The sequence below is a fragment of the Eutrema salsugineum genome, unplaced genomic scaffold, assembly GCF_000478725.1.
Source record: "Eutrema salsugineum unplaced genomic scaffold, Eutsalg1_0 scaffold_20, whole genome shotgun sequence".
NCBI classification, from domain to species: Eukaryota; Viridiplantae; Streptophyta; class Magnoliopsida; order Brassicales; family Brassicaceae; genus Eutrema; species Eutrema salsugineum.
In genome coordinates this window covers 1,797,061-1,817,812 of record NW_006256828.1, presented here as the reverse complement: position 1 = coordinate 1,817,812, position 20,752 = coordinate 1,797,061, and the positions used below count along the sequence as shown (strand labels likewise).

General features: G+C 38.1%; 5 protein-coding genes across 13 annotated transcripts; all 5 read right to left on the bottom strand.

The window, feature by feature from the left end:
* Nucleotides 1-7: 7 nt before the first annotated feature.
* On the bottom strand, nucleotides 8-1,319 carry LOC18016052 (60S ribosomal protein L32-1). Its single transcript, XM_006398274.2, has 3 exons — nucleotides 1,181-1,319; nucleotides 399-580; nucleotides 8-309 (listed from the first exon to the last, which is right to left on the bottom strand). The coding sequence occupies exons 1-3, from the start codon at nucleotides 1,268-1,270 to the stop codon at nucleotides 180-182; spliced, it is 402 nt and encodes a 133-aa protein (XP_006398337.1). The 5' UTR covers nucleotides 1,271-1,319; the 3' UTR covers nucleotides 8-179.
* Nucleotides 1,320-1,761: 442 nt separating this feature from the next.
* LOC18016051 lies at nucleotides 1,762-4,905 on the bottom strand. The gene is made up of 10 exons (XM_006398273.2): nucleotides 4,612-4,905; nucleotides 4,232-4,371; nucleotides 3,985-4,119; nucleotides 3,783-3,893; nucleotides 3,437-3,697; nucleotides 3,130-3,329; nucleotides 2,774-3,044; nucleotides 2,575-2,685; nucleotides 2,287-2,478; nucleotides 1,762-2,175 (listed from the first exon to the last, which is right to left on the bottom strand). Exons 1-10 carry the CDS (start codon nucleotides 4,805-4,807, stop codon nucleotides 1,828-1,830), a joined length of 1,965 nt encoding a protein of 654 aa, XP_006398336.1. The 5' UTR covers nucleotides 4,808-4,905; the 3' UTR covers nucleotides 1,762-1,827.
* A 1,325-nt stretch (nucleotides 4,906-6,230) lies between these two features.
* LOC18016050 lies at nucleotides 6,231-9,717 on the bottom strand. Of its 6 annotated transcripts, none has more exons than XM_024155231.1 (8): nucleotides 9,602-9,717; nucleotides 8,749-8,868; nucleotides 8,614-8,676; nucleotides 8,353-8,483; nucleotides 8,181-8,262; nucleotides 7,609-8,103; nucleotides 6,994-7,331; nucleotides 6,231-6,763 (listed from the first exon to the last, which is right to left on the bottom strand). In XM_024155231.1, the coding sequence occupies exons 2-8, from the start codon at nucleotides 8,777-8,779 to the stop codon at nucleotides 6,605-6,607; spliced, it is 1,299 nt and encodes a 432-aa protein (XP_024010999.1). In that variant the 5' UTR covers nucleotides 8,780-8,868; nucleotides 9,602-9,717; the 3' UTR covers nucleotides 6,231-6,604. The 6 variants fall into 6 exon arrangements, with proteins under 6 accessions (XP_024010999.1, XP_024011000.1, XP_024010995.1 ...); XM_024155232.1 differs by having other exon boundaries at nucleotides 8,353-8,474; XM_024155227.1 differs by having other exon boundaries at nucleotides 8,614-8,868.
* A 265-nt stretch (nucleotides 9,718-9,982) lies between these two features.
* Nucleotides 9,983-14,808, bottom strand: LOC18016049 (pre-mRNA-processing factor 39). Of its 3 annotated transcripts, XM_006398271.2 has the most exons (12): nucleotides 14,570-14,808; nucleotides 14,330-14,430; nucleotides 14,006-14,235; nucleotides 13,565-13,732; nucleotides 13,082-13,448; nucleotides 12,853-12,996; nucleotides 12,594-12,746; nucleotides 12,390-12,509; nucleotides 12,142-12,222; nucleotides 11,851-12,000; nucleotides 10,248-11,729; nucleotides 9,983-10,150 (listed from the first exon to the last, which is right to left on the bottom strand). In XM_006398271.2, the coding sequence occupies exons 1-12, from the start codon at nucleotides 14,646-14,648 to the stop codon at nucleotides 10,088-10,090; spliced, it is 3,138 nt and encodes a 1,045-aa protein (XP_006398334.1). In that variant the 5' UTR covers nucleotides 14,649-14,808; the 3' UTR covers nucleotides 9,983-10,087. The 3 variants fall into 3 exon arrangements, with proteins under 3 accessions (XP_006398334.1, XP_024011150.1, XP_024011149.1); XM_024155382.1 differs by lacking the exons at nucleotides 14,330-14,430; nucleotides 14,570-14,808 and having other exon boundaries at nucleotides 14,010-14,129; XM_024155381.1 differs by lacking the exons at nucleotides 14,330-14,430; nucleotides 14,570-14,808 and having other exon boundaries at nucleotides 14,014-14,062.
* A 43-nt stretch (nucleotides 14,809-14,851) lies between these two features.
* On the bottom strand, nucleotides 14,852-17,502 carry LOC18016048 (carboxyl-terminal-processing peptidase 1, chloroplastic). Of its 2 annotated transcripts, none has more exons than XM_006398270.2 (12): nucleotides 17,055-17,502; nucleotides 16,861-16,980; nucleotides 16,615-16,752; nucleotides 16,426-16,530; nucleotides 16,179-16,347; nucleotides 16,019-16,095; nucleotides 15,873-15,917; nucleotides 15,698-15,781; nucleotides 15,567-15,605; nucleotides 15,423-15,485; nucleotides 15,211-15,340; nucleotides 14,852-15,109 (listed from the first exon to the last, which is right to left on the bottom strand). In XM_006398270.2, the coding sequence occupies exons 1-12, from the start codon at nucleotides 17,499-17,501 to the stop codon at nucleotides 15,054-15,056; spliced, it is 1,473 nt and encodes a 490-aa protein (XP_006398333.1). In that variant the 5' UTR covers nucleotide 17,502; the 3' UTR covers nucleotides 14,852-15,053. The 2 variants fall into 2 exon arrangements, 1 of the variants encoding a protein (XP_006398333.1); XR_002899525.1 differs by having other exon boundaries at nucleotides 14,853-15,109; nucleotides 15,682-15,781.
* Nucleotides 17,503-20,752: the final 3,250 nt, after the last annotated feature.

Sequence of the window (20,752 nt, the reverse complement as noted above, 5' to 3'; positions counted from 1 at the left end):
TTGAAGCTTCGATTAAGTTACGTTGAAAATTTGTATCGAATGTCAACAGATTCTGAATTAATCATATTAAAACCAGAAACATTCAGTAACTCTTAAATACGGAAAAAAAAGCGAAGTAATAATCTCTGAAATTGTAAATGACAGATAAAAGTAACCCTAGATATCTTTTAGGGCCTTCTTCACTCGTCTTCCTGGCTACGCAACCTTGCAGTCTTGTTGGTAACGGCAACGTCTAGCTGAGAAGCTCTCTCCACAATCGCCTTTCTCTTCTTTGTCGAGATATTGTGAGCAATCTCTGCACAGTAAGTCCTGAGAAGCAAAAACAAAGCGACACACCATGAGAATAAAGCTCAACAATCACTCATCAGATATGTAAACTATATTAGATGTATATATACCTGTTGTGCATCATGAGTAACTCGAGCTCAGTGACGTTGTGAACAACGAATTTCTTGAATCCGTTGGGGAGATAGTGACGGGTTTTCTTGTCGGATCCGTAACCGACATTGGGCATCAAGGTGACACCTTTGAACTTTCTTCGAACTCTTGAATCAATACCCTTTGGCCTCCTCCAGCTTTCCTAAACATCAGTAACAAACCAAACCGTGTTGGAGACATAAACGAACACATACAGAAAGAAGATTCAGCAGATGGTCTGAGAATGGAAATGTCGACAGGGTTAAAGTAACAGTAGGCTTATCAACTCAAAGCAAACTGTGTCGCAAGACCTGTAGGTGTTTCATTTTCTGCCCTTAAGAAAACGAAGTGACCAGAAACAGAAATTGAATTCTGGCCACCAGATACCACAGGGCATATTCAATATTCAGATGCAGCAAATGAAGCTAATCAAGATTTTACAAATAACTAAAAAGGCCCCATCTTTATCAGCTAAACAGAATTAAAATGTGTAGTAATGTTGCATATTCAAGAAAATTGACAGATTAGATCTTCATCACTGATCATTATAGCAGTATAAAACAACCTAAGTTTTACACTAGCTGTCAAAAATAAAACACTCTCAAGATTTGATCAGACTATGAGCAAATGATGATTCTATAGCATACACTAAAACCTCTATTACTTCCTAAGTATCTAAGGTAAGTCTTCTGGAAGAAAAAAGCCATTAATCTCCAGAAAGGTTAAATCTCTAGCAATGAAAACGAAAAAGAATAGTGGTTACCTTCACAGTGATTCGGCGATCACTCTGGGGTCTGATGAATTTGGCAGACCTCTTCTTCACGATCTTCTTGGTAAGCAACGGGACCGCCATTTTTGCTCCTTCGTAAGATCTCAAAGGCGACTCTGTAAACGGCGGAAAAAATTATTTTATAGGCATCCCCTAGGGTTTCTGATTACACACGAATTGGGCTCATGTTTACAGCCCAATATAATTTATTTCCCGGGCTTTAATACGGAGTAACTTAACTAAATTTTCTGACTATGTAATATCATAAACTTTTTTAAAATTCATTCAGATCTTTTCAGTGTCTTAAACATGGGACAGTGTAATTAGAAATACAAATGTCAAAAGATTATGTGGACAAAAGGCCTACGCCGCCTAAATTTTGCCTGAACCACCAAATTTTCATGTGCACCTAAACTCGCCTAAACACCTGTCTAAACCATTTTGAACACTGATAAAAAATTAATAACTAATAATTAATAATTAATTGAATATGTGAGATTAATTGAATCATGTTCGAAACAATATGGGTTCCATCCATAGCTGTCTTTTTGGTATTGTTTTTAGTACGGTATATATATAAACTACTGTATTATGGTGAAATGTGAAGAAGAAAAACTAATGAACATAATAATGTACGTGTTTTAAACTGTGATGTTCATCAAACAAATCTTATCTGATGAAGAACATTCACTCAAGACTCTGTAAATATCAGAACGAAACTCAAACGAGTTTGGCTCCGATGGTACAGACTCGATCCACTCGTTTTCAACCTTCTGAACATGTGAATTCATCTTCATAACAGCTTCAAGCTCAATTCTGCCCTTCAGTCTCTTCAGAAACTTCAGTGAGAATATCATTTCAAAGTTCTTGACTTCAGATTCTTCTGTCACCTGAATCCCAATCTCTGCTCGTTTTGCGCTCACGAAACCAACAAGCATTGGATTGATGTTGTGTTGCGGAGGTTGTGATCTTGTTTCAATGCTATTTACCTATGAAGATGACAACAATCTCAAAGCTTAATGCTTTTTACCAAATTCGAAGATTTCTGAATATGAGCCGGATCAAAGAGATAAAGCGATGAGTTTTTAAACTATTGATACCTGAAGATAATCGATTCCGAGGCTGGAAAGAGAGTCTGTAATTCCATGTGAAGCAAGGATGCTCAAGACTCCTCCAGAGCCAACCGGAGACTTAAGTATCTCCCATGGAGATTTCATCAAAATCTTGTGTTTCTTTGGTTCTTCTGGTGAGCTACAAACTACTGGAAGGGTTTCTTCTTTGAGAAACCATATCTAGACATTAGTAAACATGAGTTTTGTTAGAAAAAAGCCTGATAGAATCTGATAACCGAAATGCAAAACTCCTTGAAAGAATTAAAGCCTTATAACCTTTTCTGATTCAAATCCAAAATTATCATTATCCTCAAATAGCTTCTGCAGAGCGTCAATGGCATGTTCAGGGGAAACTACGACGAGTGGCACGCAAGCACGTTCTTCTTCCTGCACCATTAAACCGATGAGTTTCTTATAAAAGCATAACTAAATGACAAGACGAATTCATGATTCATAAATTACAGTATAAGCTAACCTTTAGGAACCTCTGCTCATCATCAAGTAGCGTATGAAGGTACGATAATGCACCATTCTCACCTTCAAGTTGTTCGGTCTCATGATCATTGAGAACCAAACAAATAGAAACTTTTCCTTCAGAGTATAAACTTTTCCCTTGCTGAAGGAAACTCAAGTTACTACCCACTTTTTCTTCACTTGCGCCAAAACCAAGGCATTCCCGTGATACATTTAGAGTACATTCCGATACTCTAGCTCTCAGCGCATTGATTTCCTCGTTTACGTTCCATCTAATTCATCAAAATTCATGAAATATGAGGAAAAAAAAAAGACTTCTCTCAATGGTTAGGAAAATTCTTGGAGTTAATTCATTACCTCTTCGATGAGGTCTCGATACTTTGCAAAGCTTTCTGAAGCAGTGTGGAGTTTACATCAACGATATGATCAGCAAGTAAACTCCTTTGAGACTTTTCTCCGAACCTCAATCCATCAAACACATGCTTTTGCTCCAATTCACATAACTTCTTTTTAGCAGCAATAAGCCGCTTCTGCTGCTTTTTTCTTTCTTTCCACTCCTGCCAAATGACCAGAACGTAAAATTTCAGAGACCAAGAAAAGATCACAATGGAGAAAGTCTATAAAGACTGATCAATATGGAAGAGCGCAGAAGAATATGCCTCACAAGCTGACGCCTTTCTTTCTTGGACCGATCGTCTGCTCGCATATTAACCTCGAGTAGTCCCTTAGGAGGAGTTATATACATCTCCTTTCTTTCTAAATCAACATCGGGAACAATTGCGTCCACAAAAGGTATCCACACAAGCTGATTGGTCTTTGCATTCCCGTTGCAGACTTCCATGGATGAATCAAGCAAGACATGAAGAAGGTCATTTCCTCCATTGTCGAAAATATTAGCAACAGTTCCAACAAGTTGACCAGTCTCCTGTATAAGAGAACGGATTCAGACCCGAGACTTTTCACATTTTTGTTATATCATATATACATTAGAGGCTGATCAAAATATAAACCTTAAGAAGAACTCTCATGCCTACAAGATCGCGAGTGTAAAACTCTCCTTCATCAAGCTCAGGACGATCATCTTCCTCAGCAAGAAGAGTTGCGCCAATGAGTTGTCTCACCTAAAGGAAACCCGCCAAAAATTTATACATAACAAAATTATCTCAAATTGTTTTCTTCTGAAGCTATCATGTATCATTATATACACTATACCTGATCAACATCGTCTAAGCCTCGAAACTTGAGAATCCAACTCTTCTGCGCCGGATGAGGTCTACCTTCAACTAATTCAACCTCTTCAATCTTGTCCTGTCCCATCAATTGCTGCTTTAACCATCTTCTACCAGGCTGATGAAGTAATAATCATGTCAAATAATGTACAAAGTTCTTATTTTTCTTCAAGATGAAAAAAAAAATACAAACTTTCCACAAGTTTATTTCTTCTTATGATCAATTTTACCTTGGAGAAACGTAAATCAGGAAAATCAGTGTTTGGTTTTATGCAAATCTCCCCTTGTAGGCCATGAACACCAGACAAGAATCCGACCTCAACCAAATCCAATCCACTGGTGTCACTAGTTTCCACAACTTCCTGAGTAGCTGAAGATCAAACAACATACAGAGCCAATTAAAACCAAGACTAGAATCAATTCAACATACACGGAACCAAGTAAGCAAATTCACTGGGAGAAAAAGAGGAAGAAGAAGAATAGATTTATGCAAGAATAACAAGACAGAGAAACCCAAATCCCAAAACAAATAAGAATCAAAGAAACCCACTTTTTCTATACACAAAATATTACCAAGTAAACCCAAAAAAAAAAAAAAAAACATAATTACCGGTGCTACGAACGATGAAGCTGGATTTTCCTCGAGCCCTCACGAGACTGAAGTGACATGGAGAACGAGACAAAGACGACACGGAAGGAGATAGTTCGAAGGTTGGGAAATGAAGGGAAATATTGGGATTAAGTAGTTGAAATGGTTTGAAAGTGATTGAGGTCGAAGAACACAGAAGCGCAGAAGCTCTCTGCATATCTTCTCTTTCTAGTTTCAATGTCTTCTTCAGTTGCAATGGTGTATGGATACGAAGAAGTTTATCTCTGATAGAAGACTCTATATGATTCGGAAGGTTTTAATTTGGTCGTCGCGTGTGTGTGCTCATTATTTTCTTTCTTTAGCTAATGGTTTTAAAACAAGACAAATCGGCTGTCCGAATGAGAGAATCATTCTTCTGGTCGAATCCGCTTACATCAGAACTCAAAATTTAATTTAACGGTTAAAGTCGAAAGAAAACCGATAGAACCGTTGACCAGATTAGAATGTCAAAATTGGTTCACAGAATTAAATCAGATATTTGATTACTTAGTAATACTGACATGCGTTATACGTATCTCATCAGTTATCACCATAAAACCACGTGAAAGTGTTGTGTAGTAGACGTTTTAAGGTTTTACAAAGGTTTCTGAAGAATATTGAATTTTCTTTAAAACTCTACAATGGTTCTTGTATACTATATAGTTGTAGACTATAGATTATAGAATGATGGCTACACTACAACAGAATCCATGTAGACTATAAGTCTACAAGGGTTCTACAGATTGAAGAAAAGTTTCTTTAAAACTGTGAAATGATTACTACTATACTATAGACTCTATACGTTTAGAAAAACCCAAAAAAAAGTGTCGAGAAACAATCCAGAAATCTTTTTTCATAGATTATAGAGTGCCTGAGTTGGTTTTACCAGAGCTTTGGTTCAGGAAGAAATCAAAGATCAACACACTAATGAACTTTAAACCAATCGCAGCACATAATTTTAAAACTTAGGAAGGTCAAAACAAACCAACCTCAGTTACTGATCAACAACATTACTGAAACTGAGATATTCATATTAATAGTCATCTATGGTTATGTGTACGATACAAGTCTATTATCATGAAAAAGTGGAGACAGCTTTCAGTATAACGATTACATGGCTTTGGTTCAGGCAACCACAAGGTTAAAGAGGAAGGAAACAAGAAACCAGAGGCAAAAGAAGCTTGTTAGGAAAAAAAAAAAAAAATGACTTGTAAAAACGGATTTAACATACTTACTCGTCAGTTCCTTAAAGCGTATACTATAGTTAAGGTTCGTTACTTCGATGGATGATATCTGCACATAAGGCATGTAAAATTATGAAAACTGTAATGAGGATTATAGACTATATACCATGAACTTCTCCCGATCATCGTATATTCAGTATTCCTCCCACCTCGAAGTTATGATATCTTATCTGAATGTTGCAAAGCCAAGAGGCGAAAAGTGGAATGACTTTGCTCAAAACCTTTAAAATAAACCATATAAATCTGGATAAAGATTCATGATTTAATATTCAAGACTCAACTTCTGCATTATTTGAATAGCTTTCTCTGTATTCATATGAACGGCGACGAAGCAGTTAAAGACATGAATGCAGATGGTGTTAGCTTCCAAAATGATTTCACGCAATAACAGCTCATTTGTACACATCCATTATCTCTGGCTTAACCAACTGTACATTTGTAACAAACTGCAAGATTTTCTAGGATCTATCTTGGCAGAGAAGAACCAGTAAAAATATAAGATTTAAGCCCACAACTAGGTCTTCTATTCAGAAGTTCTGAAAAAAAAAAGCGAGCAAGCAAGGAAAACTTACTCTCACTAGACTCAACGAGCTTATTCTTTGGTTACCTAATTAACGACCTAAAAAGATATATGAGGAACTAAAATTAAGGGCCAGTTTATGACTAAAATTCGAAAGGAAAGAAATCATAATCTGCACTCGATGTATATAGAAGAAAAGAAAAGGAAGCTCTTATTCCTTGTTACCAAATCTCCTGCCAATGATAGGCCGAACATCATCAGCAACAGCCAAAGTCTCTAAGAAGGGAAGTATAGTAATCAAACCATCATCAGTTGGATCATCATACCAACTTTTGATAGGGATCCCGTTATTTATTTGCAACCTGTACACCTGGAACAATTAAAAAAGACAAGAATTACATTATCAACAGGGAAACCAGAGTTTCCACACCGAAAAGCTTGAAATTTGCGATGTGATTAATATTCTTCAAACTGAAATTGATGGTTGTGTCTTTTCATGAAATGAATAGTGTTCTTGGTAAGAGAGTACAATAAGCATAAAGAAATAATCGAGTTCAATTGAAAATGTCAAGATCCATGGCAGATTTCCAGATGAAGTACCTGCGGACAGTTGTCAATTATAGCCACTTTGGCCAAATCAAGACCCAGAACAGTTAAATCCTTCGTGTAGATTCCCTCCGAAAGAATGCATGAGTCACGATAAAAACGCTGCGATATGAACTTTCCATCTGGGTCCAATATATCTAGAAGTTGAGAGGCATAGATGCTGTGGCTTGCCGTGAAGATAACGACATGAAACAATTCTACCACCCTCTCCAAGAACCTGTATAGGTGTGGCCTTTGTTTCACGTAGACTGTGTTCTCTTGCATGTTGAAAAAGACTCGAAAGGAAAAATCTGCAACATTGCAAGATTCCAGAGTCGAATGGACCAAAGTTTCTGCATTTTAGAAAAAGAAATATCAGAAAAGTTGCGTAGCACTTCCACCTTAGAGGTAAGAGACAAAAAAAAATCTAACAGTATGTATAGACATAAAATATGTTTCGAAATTCCTCATCATATAATCAATCAAAATGAAAATTATTCAGTTAACATTCTGTGTCTAAACATGTTTCAGTATAAAACATAAAATCAAAGGAAAAACTGAGCTCATGATGAAGACTATCGTGAAAGGACAAGTCAGAGTCAAGAAGAATTAAATTGAGAGAATCCATACCATCCAAATCAAGGACAAGAGTAACAGCCTTCTTTCTCAGGGTATCCCTAGGCCAATAATTGGATACAACATCCGATAGTTCCGGCTGATTCTTTATAAAAAGCTGAGGATCAAAATCTTCTGCTTGTTCAGATTCAGCGTGATCTGGTACTGTATTGTGCGATCTTGTCCGGTTGAATGCCAGAAATAAGTCATGGTCATCGAGATTAATCCTGTTTTCGACATCTGACTTAACATCATCTGTGTTGGCTGATCCATCTTCCAAGTAAGGTAGTAACATGTACTGCTCAGGAAATATGTAATGAGGAAAGGGGCTTATTTCGGTGAAAGCATCATTGTTTCCACTCTCATCAAACGGTAAGCTCGCGATAAGAACGTCAGAAATAAAGAAATCAGAAACGTTGCACGTTTGGCTGTCAAAGCAAATCTTGTTGCTGCTCTCGTCGCCTCCCCACCTGGGAATTTCCCAGTGTACAGAGTTTCCTGCCGTGAACACTGAGGAAAGAAATCTGTCAGATTATTATCTATCAAAAAAAGAAAAACTAAGATCGAAACTGCACAGTAACAGATACCTCGATCTGTTCCATCCAGTTCATCATTCAAAACAGGTGAAAATATCGTATCCGAGTTTGACATATAACTGCAAGCCATTTCCTACAAAAGAATCAATAAAGTTTTACTCATCTAGTACCTATGAAATAAAGGATAACTGAAAGTCAGTTGCATATATCAAACAAATATTACAATTTTGTCGACAGATTCAGAGCCATCAACGGAAGATGCAAACGCCTGAGACTGAGAAGTGTCCTCAACCAGCATTTCAGCAGGCTCATTGGTTTCAATATCCCGAGCAAAAGTATCCAAACCTGAAGATACTAACATAATCATCAGAGAGAGAGGAAACCAAAGAAGCATTACCGAAAACTGATGACACCAGAAAATAATTTTCTCAGATGATCTAAGTCAACAATTGGACACAATACTTTAACAAGGAAAAAGCTTTACCAAGATGCTGTTTCTCGTCGGCGTGGCAAGTATGAGTAGCTGTTGTCATGCTTTCCATGTGCCCTGATATTTTGGACAGAGAGCATGAATTTCTTGTAGTTGCTTTATGTTTCTTACAGACACCAAGAACCTTACTAATCTTGCTCTTCATTTCTATATATGGCATTGGCTCTGTATGTCGAATTGTAGCGACCTTGGATCAAGCACATTTAGGTGCAACGAGACCTTACTGATGGATCAATCCAACTACAGATGCTGCAAAACAGAGCCAACCACAATCAATCATTTGAATAATCAAACCAAAAATCCAAGGACACTGATAAGAGAAAAAAAAAGAAGATTGAAATGGAATCTCGGCTCATGGAGACAAAATTGAGAAGACAAACAAATCCAAAAGTCAACCTATCAGAAATAGCAAAACCCAGAATCTTAAACTGAAAAACCTAAATAGGATTCACAAATAGGTCTCTTTTTCCTAAATCGGTAGAGAAGTAAGCAAATCAATCAGAGAAACAAAAACAAAGTTACATGCTTCACTAAGAACTAGAATTCCAACTCCAAATCAGAGATACACTAACATCGAATCAAGCAATCGTTAAGAAAAATTCGATAGCTAAACAACAATAAAAAGTTAAAAATAAACTATTTCGGCAGAATCAAAAATTCAAATATAACTCAATTAAAACCTTACCAGATTTCACAAATTTCAGAAAGCCAAACCCCAAAATAAAATTCACAAATTCAAACTCTTTTCCAGCAGAATTCAAAAAAACAACAAAACAAAAGGGAAAAAACTTCCAGAAACCCCGGATGAAAATGGCAGGTTTTCCTAACAAATCACGTCGGAATAAATAAAAACAAACACAGGAATAAGAAATCGAAAGTCAAACAACACAGAAGAAAACAAAAATGATAAACTAAAGACAATCAAACAAAAATTACAGAAGAAGAAAGCGATCGAAATTTGGAGAAGAAGACGAAGACCGACCTGAGAGAGAGAGAGAGAGAGAGAGAGAGAGAGAGATAGACAGAGAGAGGAGAGAGAGAGCTTCTCTCTTTTGGTTTTGTGGTCTCTACTTGTGGGAGGTCTCTCTGGGTTTCTTTCTCTCTCACATAACTTCCACGAACGGTCAATACAGAATTATGACGGCTCCTATTGGATCACATCGACGGCTACGATTTGTTCCTTTGGTGGGCGCTTCTCATCCAATTAAGTGCAAACACGTGTGTACTTAAACCAGCTGGACGACTCACCCACATAATTTGACGCGTGTTCAAGCCCTCGATTTTTTAAAAACTTTTGATTTATTTAGATTCTTTTCTAGATTTTTCGCAACACAGACCAAAAAAAATATAAAAAATTACGAAAATGTGCTAAAAGTTGAAATTGCTTCACTTTCGTCCACTGAAATAATCCCGTGTTATATTTAGTCTCAAGCCTTTTAGTATAACAACAGTTAGGCTTTCATGAAACTCAAACAGAAGTGATGGACGTGTCAGAAGATTGATCTACTTCATTTTCTCCAGATTCTTGACTCTACAAGAAGAGCAAATATTCTTAGTAAACCGCTTTAGATGTTAACAAAAGAAACCAAAAATTTTGAAGCAACTCATGTTTTGTTTTTGAAGCAAACCTTTTGAATATCATAACTGTCTCTTGTGGAAACTTGTGGCACAGGTTGTCTTTGTTCATCACCTTTTGCTTCTCCTTGTGACTGCTGTTGCTGAAGGTAGTACTGATGCTGTTGCTGTTGTTGCCATTGTTGTTGCTGTTGGAACCATTCCTGTTGTTGTTGCTGGAATTGAATTTGCTGCTGACTTGTTGGTTCTTTGCTCTGTTGCTGTGTATTGAGTTGCTCCACCTGTTGAGATTGTGGATACTGAGTTCGGGGTGGAGATTGGTACTGTTTGGAGATAAGTTGCAGAAGGTTCGGATCTAGTTGCGGCTGGGAATTCTGATTTGGTTGTGCTTGTTGAGACAGAAGCTGTTGCTGTTGTTGTTGATGGTAGTAGTAATTGTAATAGTAATACTGTTGCCACATCTGGTTATAAGCTTCGTTACTCTGCATCTGACCTTCTTGTTGGTCACTACTTTGCACTGGATTCTGAGGAATCTGAGTTTGAGGATAAGCATAGGATGTTTGAACCTGAGATGCAGAGTCTTGATATTGGTTCTGTGGAATCTGTGAGTTTGAGCTTTGAGGTGTTGATGGATTGTTTGAAGGGGCTACACTCATGTGCTGACCAAGAACCTGGTTTTGAGGATAAGCAGTGGATGTTTGAACCATGGGATGCAGCTGAGAGGCAGAGTTCTGATATTGGTTAAGTGGAGTCTGAGAGACTGAGCTTTGTACCGCTGTTCTATTGTCAATAGTGGCAACACCCCTCTGCTGACTAAAAATCCCCTGCCCGGTTTCGACTGGAGAATATGACATCTGGGGATGTCTCTCGTGAGAACGAGGTTTCCAATCTCTTTGATTCTGGTTTAGATCTCTTCTATGGTACCTGTTTCGACCAGCTTGCCTCTGAGACTCTTGGTTTAGATAACTTTGGGGACCCCGTGAGCCACTAGGTTGGATCTCAATAGCATCAGATTTCACAGTATCTACTGAACTGGGCGAGAAGTGAGCTTGTTTAGTGACAAAACCATGTTTTTGTGTGGCTTGGATCGGTAAGCCTACTTCACGAGATCGTTCACCACCTTCATCCGCCTTAAATCCTGAGGACAGATCACTCTGTGACTCACAGAGATTCTCCCTGTCTCCAACATTATTGTTTCCTTCAACTTGAAATCCTGAAGACAGAGACCCCTGGTTAGGCTCGGTGTTTAAATAGTCTGACCGAGCAGCACCTTTAGATTGGGCACCATCAGAGTCTAGAGGCAACTCTTTCTTTTCTTCGGCTGGCAATACAACTGTATCGTCAATGCTGTTGTCTGTTGACAACTCCTGAACCGAGGACACACGGGTCTTCTCTCTTCTCTGAATTAACTCTCTGAATGATTTCCGCAAAGGACAAGACCCATGTGACTTGGCTCTAGCAGAATGTGGAAATAGTTTTATGTGTCGCCCCAAAGCCTTTCTCACATCGTGGATGGTTCCAGAGAGGTCAATAAACTGCTCGAAACAGAAAGCAATTACAAAGTATCAAATAACATTCTATGCGATCAAGAAATGAGAGGAGATTCAATAGAAAAGGCCAAAAGCAAGAAAGACCAATCTGTAAAAGAAACCTTACCTCCATGTATAAATTCGATATCTCTTCCTTATCCTCTGCGCTCAGACCATTGGAGGAATTTGCCTGGTGAGATATTTCTCTATCTATGATAGGATCTAACAAATCCACTTGTCGAGACCCTCCATGCATCATCAAGAGTCTTATAAGCTCCTGTTAGCACAAAGATTAACAGCAATTGAAGCTTGAAAATGTTAATAGACGCTTATAGAACTTCGGAAGAAAAAAAATATGAATTCCAATGGGCAATCGTGATTGAATAAATGTCTATAGAGAATCAAGCCAATTACACACCTCAAGAAGTAATTTGCAGTGAGGAACTTTCTCATTGCCCTCTATCAGAATCTGAGCTGCCTCATCAGCACTGTTTGTTATCTAAGAAAGAAGTAAGCCGTCAGGTGAAGAAAGAGTTCCAAATTCTGTGACGCATTGAAGGTAAGCTAGTGACCCAAATAGTTTCCCAGAGCTCTAAATCGTGACATGTTATTGACAGATAATTATAATATAAACCTGTTGTTAAAAAAAAAAAAACATTTACTTACCATGTACTTGAGACGAGAAAATTGGACATACAACAGTGCAGTGGTTTCTAAATTTTCTTTTCCAATGAGTGTTTTCTTCAGAGCCTCTCTGTATGTAGTAACAGCCGCTTCAAAGTTACCCTAGATGGAACACCGAATAAATTAGACACCCTTGAGCACTGAGTCATCAAAAACAAATGGTACCGAGTAGTGAATCATCCATACCAGACGCTTTTCCATGTTAGCCTTTTTAGTTACATTTTCAACAAAACCAAAACCAAGTTCCTCCCCACATCGAGACAGAGCAACGGAAGCAGCAGATGCATCTCCAACGAGTTCCTTGAATCTTGCATTGAATAGATGGATAACAGATGCATTCTACAATGAACATAAAAGGGCATCAAGTCAATGTATGATCCTAGTTGTTCATCGTCCTTGATTCCCATTTTTTTTATAACACTAAAGCAATCGTAATCCCATTTACCTTGACAAAAATTTGTGATGCTCGAGCCAACGCAAAGTTTGCTAGCTCCCTTCCACCATTGCTTTCAACATAATCCACATAGCGGAACCAGAACTCAGTGTAATTAGCGCACGGTATTAAGCATCTCTCATAAAGCTTAATAGCCTACAATTAAAAATGAAAAAGTTTCAAATTTAAACAAGAACGGAACAAAAGCCAAACTGAACACGAAGCTAAGAGATTCCCCTACCCAGTCAAAATCTCCATATGTTTCGGCAAAGCTCAAATACGCATGCCAATTGTCCAGCTGATTAGTGTCCAACGGATTTACATGAAAATAAGGCCTGCGGATATGCGTCTCAAAGCAACTTATTTTTTCCTTCAATCGCTGTGAATCTTGATAAAACTGTTCTCCAATTGACAAATATCCATGCAATGCTTTTGACACAGCCGTGATAGAGGAAGGACCCATCAAGTCTCTTATAACAATAGAGATCTCCTCATCAGTGTGACGTGTAGGGACCAAATCTTCTTCCATGGGGTCTGAGGAAAGGTCTCCATTAACAACTATTCCACATTTAATCTTCTCTCTCAAAGAAGCTGCAATCTTCCTGAAGCTGGAAAACGTACAGGACAAGTATAATGTAATGGACAATCTTAAGCCACAGGAACTCGAAGTATCTGAACATCATAATTGTCATTATCATTATAGAACATCTGTAAAAGGACATACTTTTTGTAATAGAGATGCAATTTTTTGGATGGATATCTCAGGGTCCGGAGATATGCATGAGCCAGTGAACTCCATTGCTTCTGACCCAAAAGGAACTCTATATATTTGTCCCAGAGAGTGCAGCAGGAATAATCTTTTCCAACAAACGAAAGGCCCCTCTCAAATAATCTGCCAGATCATTTAAATGTGAAGTAATCAGTTCCAAAAATCAGCCTTTGATTCTTTCTAAAACAAAAGATCATGAAAATGACATAAATGAAAGTAAGAGTTCTATCAACAACTCAAACAATTCCAGTCACATGAGGAAAAAATGAGCTCTATTACTTGAAAAAATTGCAATGATAGTAAGATTGTTTTTGAGTTCCAGATTAAAGTGGGAGTTATGAATAATTGGTTACTCAAAGAATAGAAACGCAGAGCCTACCAAAAGTTCAGAAATACCTACTAACATCATGAGGATCTTCATACGCAGCAACACCGAAAGCGCAATAGTCGAGCCAAACACCTACAGAATAAGTAGCTGCTTGTACAGCTCGTTCGAAAACTTCAACAGCATCTTCTAAAGTGCATAACTGTATCTTATGATAAACATATTTCCTCCAATAGCCATGGCACAATGGAAACTCCAACAAGAAAGCATCGTAAACTAAACATAGCTTCTCAATATCATCCTACAAAATAGCAAGTTTTGGATCACGAAATCAGTTAACTGTTAAATGGAATGCAACTCGCAAAGTTTTCAACTTTACACCAAATGCGACTTACTGGGAACAAAGTCTCTATTTCGGAGATTAACAAAGTCCAATCATCAAACTCAAGTTCTCCACTTGAAAAAGTTTCCTTTAGCCTATCGTTATCGAAGATATCTGCAAACCAAAAAAGAAAAAAACCCAATGAGGTGACTTATGATTTTCTACTCGCTTCTTCTGAGTAATGGCGGAAAGGCTCTGCAATGGGGCAAGCCCATAATGTAGACAGAGAGAGAGAAATAGAATAAGGGTTTACCAGCAGAGCCGTCAGATTCTTGAGGCGGAGATATTGGTTTCATACCGGAGACGGCGGTGCTAACCTCCGTAGACACCATTGAAGGGCACGACTTTAGTTTTGTATCTCAGCGGGGATTTCATATGACGGCAATTATTTTTTAGCCCTTTAATATAGCTAAGATTTAATTTACGCCCCTGACTGTTTCTTTTATTCTTCACACCCCCAATTTTTGGCAGCTGCGTTTCACATGAATCCGGTTTTTACATTTGACGGAAGTTTATCAACAGCCAAAACGTTTCTTTTCTTTTGAATTTTGACACGTCCAAATATTTGGCAGCGTTTCCACATGAATAACATTGACATTTGTTATTATGTGGCCCTTAAAATTTAGCCGGAATTTCAATTACACCCACATGTTTCTGTAATCATTGACACACCCAAAAATTTGGCTAGTTTCGTGTATATATACACCCAAAGACAGCCTGATGAATTGCATCATGTTTCAGCTTTGTTGGAGAATGTTGCACTTAGACAAACGTTCTTTCACTTCATCCCAAGCTGCTTGATCATAATGTACATAAAATAAAATATTAAAACGAAGTTAGTGAATGTATTCAAATGGTAAAAATAAAAATCAAGATTCAAGAACTCAATTAAACCTGGTAGATTTCTGAAATCAGGTTCAATTCCACCACCATTGATGTCCATATGGTTAGGTGTGACATACTTTCCTATTGTCACAACGACTCCAGAGCCATCTCGGAGTTCGAAAACCGATTGAATCAAACCCTGAAACCCATAATTCAATCCACAAGTAGATGATCACAAACTTTTCAAATCGATAGAAAACTATTTAGACTTAGTAACTAACCTTTCCGTAAGTTCTTTCGCCAACAAGAACTGCTTTACAGTTATCATGAAGTGCAGAAGCTACCTGAAAAAACAGACAAATCATTTCGTTAAATGATCCAAACAAAGACGAGTTTTCCATGGCTTATCGATTGAGATTACTCACAATTTCACTAGCACTTGCTGTTCTGTTATTTACCATTACCTGCAACAATGATAAGGATTCTAATCAGCTCATGGTGCAAGAAAAGCATTATAGTGTGAAAAATTAAATGGCTTACATGATCCATCACATACAATAAGTGGGGCAGTGATCAACGGTTTTCTATCTGCAAGAACAGTTTTTTGAGCCTCGGTGTCTCTCCCGGCTGTATATATCACCTGTTACGGAATTGAAACATACAACAGGAGTTTAAGTAAACAGCAATGAATCTCTTAATATTTTGAAAATTCTAAGTGATAGTTGATTTACCGTATCCCCTTCATCTAGGAACAGCTTAGCAGTTTCTATTCCAGCCTAAAATAACCAAAAATTAAGAAACGAAGGCCAAGTGAAGAATCAAGTGCCTGTAAAGTATTTGAGAAGATATGGTATCAAGTAACAGTTGTAGATTGAACCTGCACAAGTCCACCAAGGTTATCTCTAAGATCCATTACAAAATAAGACGCACCCTTGTCTTGGAGTCGTTTCATTGCTACACATAGTCACAAAATGGTAGCGTAAACACAAGAAGTTAAGAAGATGGAGCCACAAGTCCATAATTTTGAAAAGGCTTACCAATCACCAAATCTTTTCTAGCCAAGGCATTGAACTCTTTTAGCCGGATATACCCGACAGAGATTTTTCCGTTGTCAACTTGATCCAACCGGTAAGAGACTGGCGTCGTTGCATTAACTTGTCTCTGGACTTTAATTGACTTAAGAGGTCCACAGTTCCCATGTTTCACCTACAATATGGATATAACTTCATAACATATCAAGTAGTAATGTAGTTAGCTTGTATTTTTATAATTAAGAATAATTACCTTGAGATCCACAAAAGTTTTGCTAGGGCCTTGTAACAAAGATGATACTTCAAAAGATGATTTCCCACTAACATCCATTCCATTGACAGCAAGAATTTCATCTCCCTAGCAAGAGAAAGGCATTGCACACTTTGAGCAAACCAAACAGCGAACAAAAACTTCTAGAAAGAAACTAGACCGGTTTTTCACTTGTTTCACGCCAGCAATATCAGCAGGACCGTCCAACACAAGACCAAGAACCTTCAGCTTTACATTTCCATCACCATCAGAAACTTCTCTAAGGTTTATTCCAATACCGGTGATGTCATACTTCGACATCCTGGAAAACTTCAAACAAGTAGCACAAAACAAACAGATATGTAACTGAAACAGCTTTAAGACTCATCCATCAATCAAACTCATAGAATCCAAATACTGAATGTAAAGAACAAAAACCTCATCTGGTGAGAGAAACCGAGTGTACGGATCACCCAAATTGGCCAGCATTTTCTTAATCACTTCATGAGCCTTTGATCTACTCTTTATTGGACTAGCCAATATCTCTTCCTTCTGTTTCTGCAAAGTAACAAAAAATTCGATCTTTACACAAAAGTTTCTTCCTTTATCCACCCAAAAAGCTATTTAACTACCTGCCAAGTTTCAGGAGTCCAGTTATGGCTTCGAGTATCGAGAAAGGCGTCATTAACAATCTCCCAAGCTTCTTCAACAATCCCTTCATTAGTTACTAACTGAGGCCTGACGTCATCATCTGGCGTCTCAGTATCAGCTTCTTCCTCGTTAGGGCAATCTTCCGGCGACGAATCGAAGTAATTCAGAGAAGAATTAGGCGATGATGAAGGCGGATTCAGAGATAGATAAGGGTCATCAATGGCAGCAGCTACGGAGGAAATCGGCGACGAGAATACGAGAGTGAGCGAGAGAGCTCCGGTTAGGGTTCCGATTACCGATTTTTTGAGGATTTTAGTGAGACCAGAGTGGTCGATTAGCGTCGGAGGTGGATATTCCGGGAACAATTGCGGCGACGCCGACGGTGACGTGGCGGATAACGGCGAGGAAAATGGAAGCAAGAGCCTCATCTTGTTTAAACCGTTAGTTTTTTATTGGTTGGTGAAGACTTAAACCAATAATATGTATTTAGAAGTATTTTCAAATAAGTCCTCGTAATCTTATGTATTAAATTATAACTAATAATTTTTATAATTTACGATTTTAATCCAACTTTGGACAAAAAAAACGAACTTTTCACTACATTTTCCATTATAAAGTTTGGAGAATATATTCTTCCATTTCCCAAAACCATTATAAAGCCCCAAAGATTGAAAGAGAGAAACAGAGAGGGAAAGTTTAAAAAGGTTTCTTGATACTCGAAGCCAAGAAGAAGCGAGAGAGAGAGAGAGAGAGAGAGAGAGAAATCTTTTTTGTTCGTTCTTCTGTGCGACTGTGAAATAAAGCTCGAAAAGTTTCTGTCACAGATTTCGAATTGGGATTTTCGTTTTCCGTCAGAAAATGGCGAAAAACAGAGGAAAAAAGAAGGGCGCGAAAGACGAAGAGAGTAACGTAAACGCCGATGGTATTCCGGCCGATTCGAGAGACTTTGTTCAGAATATGAAGGAGATCTTGAATCTTCCGGAACAAGAGATTTACAAAACGCTTGTAGAATACAACATGAAGGAAGACTTTGCCACCAATCGTCTTCTTGAACAAGGTTTCTTTCGAAAAAAGCTTCTTCCTTTCTTTCTGGGTTTTAAGTTTTTTCGAAGTCGTTTGATTTGAAATTAAAGTGAGAAGAAGAAACGAAAAGATGATGAAAACAGAGCATTGCCCAAACTCCCTTGAAAACGACGATGAGGTTTCTTTGGTTCGTTTCCGCTAGAGAATCTCTTAAACCCTGGTTTAGGATTTTCCTTGAAATAGTAGTAATGTCTCTTTTTTCTTGATTGGGTCAAATCACCATCTGTTATCTATTTCTGGAAAGGCCCTGAAGATCAGTTGATTCTTTGCTACGAATTAGATTCAGAGGATTAACCTAAAAACCAATTGCTACTTGTGCATTTATCTTGTGTAGTTTCTGCAATATCGCTCTGGTTTTGTGTTCCACATCGTGATTCTTGTCAATCAAGTTGATTTCTAAAAGTAAAAAAAAAAAAAATTCCAGTACCTGTTCATGAAGTCGTCAAGAAGGATGAGGTGTTAGCAACAGAATGTAGAGAGACAAAGGACAAAACGGATTCTTGTTCTAATGGAGTTGACAATAGCATCAAGGATAGTGAATCGAATGGCAGTGATGGAAACAAGCTTAACTCAGATGGTAAATGAGATGGACTTGTTTCTCTTCTGTGTATTGTGGTTCTATATCTTTAAAAGAATGTCTAAAATGATCACCAATTTTTTTGGTTTCAGAGACGAGTGATGCGCAAGGAACCTCTAATCAGTTGACTGAAACATCTACTACTTCCAGAATCCTTGGTCCATATACACATAACAGGTTCTTTACATGTCGTTTCTCTCGATTAATCTCTTGTTAAAAGGCCTTAATCTTGTTCAAATGATGCATCTTCATCGCATATAAGTTATGGCATAGCTTAACTATCTTCCTTGTAACATTCCTTGTTACCTGTGCCATCTTCTAGGTATCGATCTTCGAGCTCAATTACCAGAGAACAATGGATGTATCTTGCTTTAGTAACATTCCTCGTTATATATATCCCTTCCTTGTCTTTGCAGTGATCCACCAAGAGTTAGAACTAAGATAGTGCCAGTAAGCTCCGCTATAGCAGTTCCTTCTAGGTATCAATCTATCCAGAGAACAATGGCTGTATCTTGCTTAGTAACATTCCTCGTTATATATATATATATATATATATATATATATATATATATATATATATATATATATATCCCTTCCTTTTCTTTGCAGTGATCTACCAAAAGTTGAAACTAAGAATAGAGTTCCCTCGTTGCCTAGGCCTGTACGAGGTCCTACTAGAATGATAACTCCTTGGGATGGAACAATGGCTGATGTTTTGAAGACGGCTTCAGGTTTATCGAAAGAGAGTACTGTAACCAAAGCTCCGGTCAAGGATGATCGTCCCTTGCATGAGAAGGCAGATGTTACCAATCCATCCCTAACTCAGTTGTTGAGTCCAATGCTAGAAGAGATCAAATTCGACAGTATGCAACTCGTGAGCCTGCTCGAGAAAGTCAGCACAATTCTTCTTTATTTGCTCAAGATTTAACACTTCAAGACAACAGTCAACGGTTGAATCCTGCGCTGCAACAAAGTCTTCAGATGCAGAGTTCTATTACATTCTCCAACGTTATGGTGGTAAAATTTCTTTTAAAAAAAAATTACCTTTTGTCTCTAAGGCTCTTTAATTATAGCTGAATCAAGAACTTATACGTTAAGCTTCTTCTTCTTAATTACATATATTGTTATAGGATCAAGGAGCATACACGAGAGAACAGAATCCTCCTCAGTACTCGGCTTGTCCTTTCAATCAGTCAAGGCCTAATACTCCATCTTCACAACCTCGTAGGCCATCAGCTTCCATGAATGATCATGTACACTCTTTTTTCTCTATAAAGCAACTTTCTCTTTTAACTCTTGTGGTTCATGTGTTTTAGTAGTTTCTCTTGATTTTCATATGTTGCAGGAGGCACTAAGAACCGGTCCTATGATTGTACCACAGAGGAACCGACAAGCCATGAACCACCAATACTTTCGGCCTTGGCTTACTATACCGCCATATGGTGATCTGGTGCACTCTTATTACTTGTATCCATCAGGAATTTATCAGCCTTTGGCTTCATTGCCTCGTCCTGAGTACAGGAACATTCATATGCCCCAGTCATCATCTGTCGCTATTGTTCCTTCCGGCACAGCTTACAGTGATGCTTACGGTTCTGCGTCTTACGGTTCTGGTCACGGTTCTGGTCACGGTGTTGGCACGTCGAGTGATAACGCTGCAAACTCACGGCCCAGCTTTGGAAATGTCTTAGGGTCGAGTGAAAACGCTGCAAGCTCAGGGTTCAATGGGAGTCAGCATCAGGTAAAATCTCTCTTAGTGTGTGTGAGCATTTGATGTTCCGGTTTGTTATATCCTTAACACTTGTGTTTTTTTTTTGTGTGTGTGTCTTTGCCGTGGTTTGATTTCAGAATGTAAACACCAATGTGTCGGGTGTGCGAGGAGAAGATACTACTTGGAGATCAGTCACGCATCATTGGAATCAGCAGAGACATAGTTTCAGAGAGAGCCACCAACAACGACAAGAAGAACAAGAACAGCAGCAAAACAGTACAAGTGATCCATCTGACCAAACCAAACAA